Source organism: Triticum urartu, chromosome 3A, assembly GCF_056163025.1.
Source record: "Triticum urartu cultivar PI428250 chromosome 3A, HENAU_Tu73, whole genome shotgun sequence".
Taxonomy (NCBI): domain Eukaryota; kingdom Viridiplantae; phylum Streptophyta; class Magnoliopsida; order Poales; family Poaceae; genus Triticum; species Triticum urartu.
This window is the reverse complement of record NC_141875.1, coordinates 433,032,497-433,036,958: the sequence shown is the minus strand read 5'-3', so window position 1 is coordinate 433,036,958 and position 4,462 is coordinate 433,032,497. Positions and strand designations below refer to the sequence as shown.

The window sequence follows — 4,462 nt, the reverse complement described above, 5'->3', positions numbered from 1 at the left end:
GGCTTGGAAGCCTGGTGTATTCACCTAAAACCCCGAGTTAACCTGCCTTCATCAAGTAAGCCACTCCTATCCAGGTAATCCTGACATGACCCATCGAACGCTTGACAAGTCAATCTTTTACAGACCCTGAACTTGTCATAGTTAAAACGGTGATTGGTTAATTGGAGGCCCATCTTAAAAGTCTTTGTTAAATGGTTTAACTCAGAGACCTGGCAGCCCATGAAAAGCCTTGATTTGGAGCCTGGCAGCTTGTAAAAAGCCTTGCATTTTTTCCTATTTGAATTTTGTTTGTTGACAATCGTAAGTATTTTTTGTTGTTAAACCGGCATCCTTGATCCGGCTTGCTTTCCAACCACCAGCTGTTGGCTCATGATCAGTTATAAACCGGTGGTCACTGACCCGGTATGGTTTGACTAGATCACCAGTATTATGACAAAAATCCGGTAGGTATACCGGTCCGGTTTAATAGATAGACCGGCATTATGAAAAATGAGATTATCAAATGTATCGGGTTGGTGTTAAACACCTTTGCTGTATGCACGTTTGCTCACTCAAGGAGGTATGTTCTATACATTATTTTTTGCACAAACACTTGATTATTCAGCTCAAGTACTATATACTTCTTGGATATTATGACATGTTTAGCGGTAAACCGCTAGACACTTTTAAGTTTTTTGTACCCAGGAAGGCAAGTCATCATAGATTATGCATAAAATATATCCTGAAGGGCGGCACAGATTGTCACAAAGGGTTATGAAGCATGCTCGATGGCATGGCAGATAAACAAAGTTTCAGCTATCCTATTACATGAAGCTTTAAAGCGGCTCAACAGTGCCATTGTTTTTCACAGTAGCCATATAAACCGGTGACCGGATCAAGACTCTTCCTCACGACGGTTTGACGGTTGCGGATCAGTTGGTGCACGCACTTCTTCATCCCTCCCCAGCCGCTGGAAATCAGCCGTTGACCAATCGATTCCGGTTAAGGCTCGGAATACTGCTTCTTCATGGATAAGATCAGAAGGGTTAATATCATGGGCATAAGTGTGCTTATGAATCGGAGGAACAAGTTCTTTAACTTCATGGATCTCGGCCGGCTGTCTTTTCCCTTCTGCATCATAAAACGGTTGAAAATGGGACAAATCGGTGTCTTCAGCTAATTTGCTGGCTGCTGGCCGCATCTGTTTGGTCAACCGCCGAGGACAAATCGGTGTCTTCAGCTTGTAGCGGCTCTCTTCAACTCGGCAATACGCGCCGGTAACATGCCCAGCTTCTCAAGGGTTTCCTTAATCAACGTTGGCGCCGGTTTGTTATAGGCTGCTATACTAATGGCTCGCTGAGATCCGGAGTATAGCTGCTCAACCAATGTGTATGCCACTTTGAGCTTCATCCGCATATCTGCACCAAGATGAGTGATCCGAGTTCCTATCAAAGATTTTGTCAACATCGTGGTTAGTTTTAAGATTCATTGCCTGATGCAACATACATAAGTAGATACTTACCAAAGATAGCAAAGGTCATAGCGTTGATTTGGCGCTTCAAACTGGCTAGTTCTTCAGCCACCGGTTTCAGGGCTTCCTCGGCATCTACGGCTCTTTTGGTCAAACCGGCCTTTTCGATTTCCCATGCAGCACGCTCTTGATTGAAGGATTCTTTCAATTTTTCCATTCCGGCCAGGGCCTGGGTCAGCTCCTCTTTGGCTTTTGCAGCTTCGGCTTGTTGCGACTTCACATTTTCTTGCAAGTCAGAGTTTTTGGCATCCTTGCTTCTCAGTTCAGCCTGCAACATTGAAGGTATCTTCAACAAAACAACATATATATGCACTAAGTATAAAGCATATAATAAGTTATCCACTTCATACTTGGGGGCTAATGCTTATTTGCTCTCAAATATTACCTTCTATGCAAGTCTCCAGAACAATGCAAGCATTATCCTTGACACTTGGGGGCTAATGTACGTTTGTTCTTAACTGGCGGTATGAATTAAGAACCGGATTAACTTGCCAAGTTAAACCGGTCTTTGGGGGCTATGCTACAGAATGTTGTCTCATTTTTCAAACATGAGTTTTATCTATGATTGAAGACACGCCTTGGCAAGGATTAATGATGGGATTCTTAAAGTGTTACAAAGACCCGGTTTATGATTGATAATCATAAAACGGCTCTTGGGGGCTACTTGGAATAGTATTTCAGCTATAAATCAATGTGCAAGGGAGAAGAATTTACCTCATATCGTTCTTTCATCAAATTCACCAAACCGGCTTCGTAATCCCGGTTTGAGTGCAGACGGTTCAAGAAGCTAGAATGAAGCTCATCAGTGTTAAGATGAGCATACTTGGATAAGTCGCTGCTCCATTTACCTTTATCCCTGGCAATTTGCTCTTCTTTGGCGCTATGCTGAGCCAAAATGATGGGATGACTAGGAGAACTGTGGCCTGCTCCAGTAATAATAACATCATTGCCTTGGCCTTCAGGATTTTGGGCGGATGATGATGGAATTTTAGTATCTTTCATTGGATTAGCCCGGTTTGGTTCTGTCGGTTCAGCATCAGGGGCGGCAGGCTCAGCATCTATGGGTTCGTCAGTATGTTGGCCGTCAAGGGGCGGATCATCAAAAGTTGTTTCAGGATGGAGGACTTCCGGTTCACCTGTTTGCTCTGGTTCAACTCTTGGTTCTTCTTCTTTAGCAACAGGGTCTTCTGGCGGATTGGTGACCCGAGCTTTCTTGCTGGGTCTGGCTTTGGCCCTGCAAACAAAATAAAAAGGGTTAACATCCTGTTCAAAAGATGTATGGCGCACTGAAAGGAAATGTTTTTTTGTAACTCACCCAGCCACAGTTTTCAAAGGGGGGAGTTGAGTTGCTATCGATTCACCAGAAGAGGAAGGAGGTATCACCTGATAATTTGAATCGGACGGATTAAGAGGCTGTCTGAAATAACCTGCCTTGGGGTAAGAATGGTCAGAAGTAGGAGAGACCTCAGACCGACGCTTCCGAACTGGAGTATCAGGTAAACAGGTAGAGGTGACCTGTTGGCCACTGTGCCGGGTTGTCCGGCGAGCCTCATGCTGTTGAGTCTTCAAAATAAATGTTGGATCCAAGTGAGCAAGAGGATGAGAAAAGCTTACTTTCCGGATTGTTTGGCGAGTTTTTTGTGTTGGCATAGAGTCTGAACCAGAGGAAAGGGTAACTACCTCTACGTCCTCAGCCTGACTAGCTTCGGCTTCCTGAGGAAGATCATTGTTAACAAGATGCATAAAAAGAGAACCAAGTGAATCAAGTTCTACCTCAGCTTCTGGGTCATCAGTATCATCATCAAGCTCCATATTAATCTGGTCAGCCGTTTTCCGCTTTGACGTCCGCTTTACGGCTTTGGTCTTCAGGCGGGTTGGCTTGGCCACTTTGTCTCTAGTTGGTTTTGGAGCTTTATCTATGGATTTCCATTTCCAGAAGGGGTCATCACCCTATACATATAAAGAACAAGGGTTACAGCTTGTATAAGTCAAAGATATTAGAGATGAAGAGGAAGTGTAATGCTTACAGCAGGCGGTTTGTTCTTGGTGTAGAAGGGACTCAGGCCGGTTTGACTACAGACCAGTTCCGATTCATTCAAAATATTTTTCACACCTTCAGTAACTTCTTCCTTAGATAATTGGATGTTGCAGTGGCGTTGAGGATCGTCAACCTCGCCGGTATATTCTCACATTAAACCGGGACGCCGACTTAGCGGCAAGATACTCCAGGATATCCAACAGCGTGCAAAATCTACACCTGTTAAACCGTTTGCCATAAAGGTACGGAGTTTGGCGATTTGAGGAGCATATTTTGCCCTTTCTGAGGAGCTCAGGCGTTGTGGCATTGGGTGAGTATTGGATAATCTATGATCTCGGAAGGCGGGGAGGGGATTCTCATCTTCAGGCGAAGTGTCTCTGCAATAGAACCATGTTTGGTTCCATTCCTTTGGGTGGCTATGGTGTTTGGCATGAGGAAATTCTACTTCTTTCCGCTTTTCAATCGAAACACCACCAAGCTCTGTATTTGGGCCATTCACAAACTCTGTGCGCCGGTTTAAGTGAAAGAAATCCCAGAATAATTCTGCAGTTGGTTCTTCCTGTAAATAGGCTTCACAGAAGACTTGGAAGTTGCATAAGTTGGAGACTAAATTAGGACCAATATCTTGTGGATGCAGTTGGAAGCTGGCAAGCACATCTCGATAAAATTTGGACCCTGGCGGTTTGAAACCACAGTTTATATGGTCAACAAAGATTACCACTCCGCCTTGTCTTGGGGTTGGAGGATTCTCAGTTCCTGGGGCTCGCCATTTGATCTCCATTTTCTTAGTAAGAGAGCCGATGCTAACCATCTCATCCAGTTGAGCCTCAGTAACCCGGGAACGAGCCCAGTTGCAGGCAGTGAACTGTTTGGCCATTGCAAAAGCGAACAAACTGAAAATGAAAGGCCGGTTT

General features: G+C 44.5%; 1 protein-coding gene across 1 annotated transcript; it reads right to left on the bottom strand.

The window, feature by feature from the left end:
- Window positions 1–1,215: 1,215 nt before the first annotated feature.
- Window positions 1,216–3,160, bottom strand: LOC147979973 (uncharacterized). Its single transcript, XM_087515418.1, has 4 exons — window positions 2,826–3,160; window positions 2,225–2,744; window positions 1,502–1,778; window positions 1,216–1,424 (listed from the first exon to the last, which is right to left on the bottom strand). Exons 1-4 carry the CDS (start codon window positions 3,158–3,160, stop codon window positions 1,216–1,218), a joined length of 1,341 nt encoding a protein of 446 aa, XP_087371544.1.
- Window positions 3,161–4,462: the final 1,302 nt, after the last annotated feature.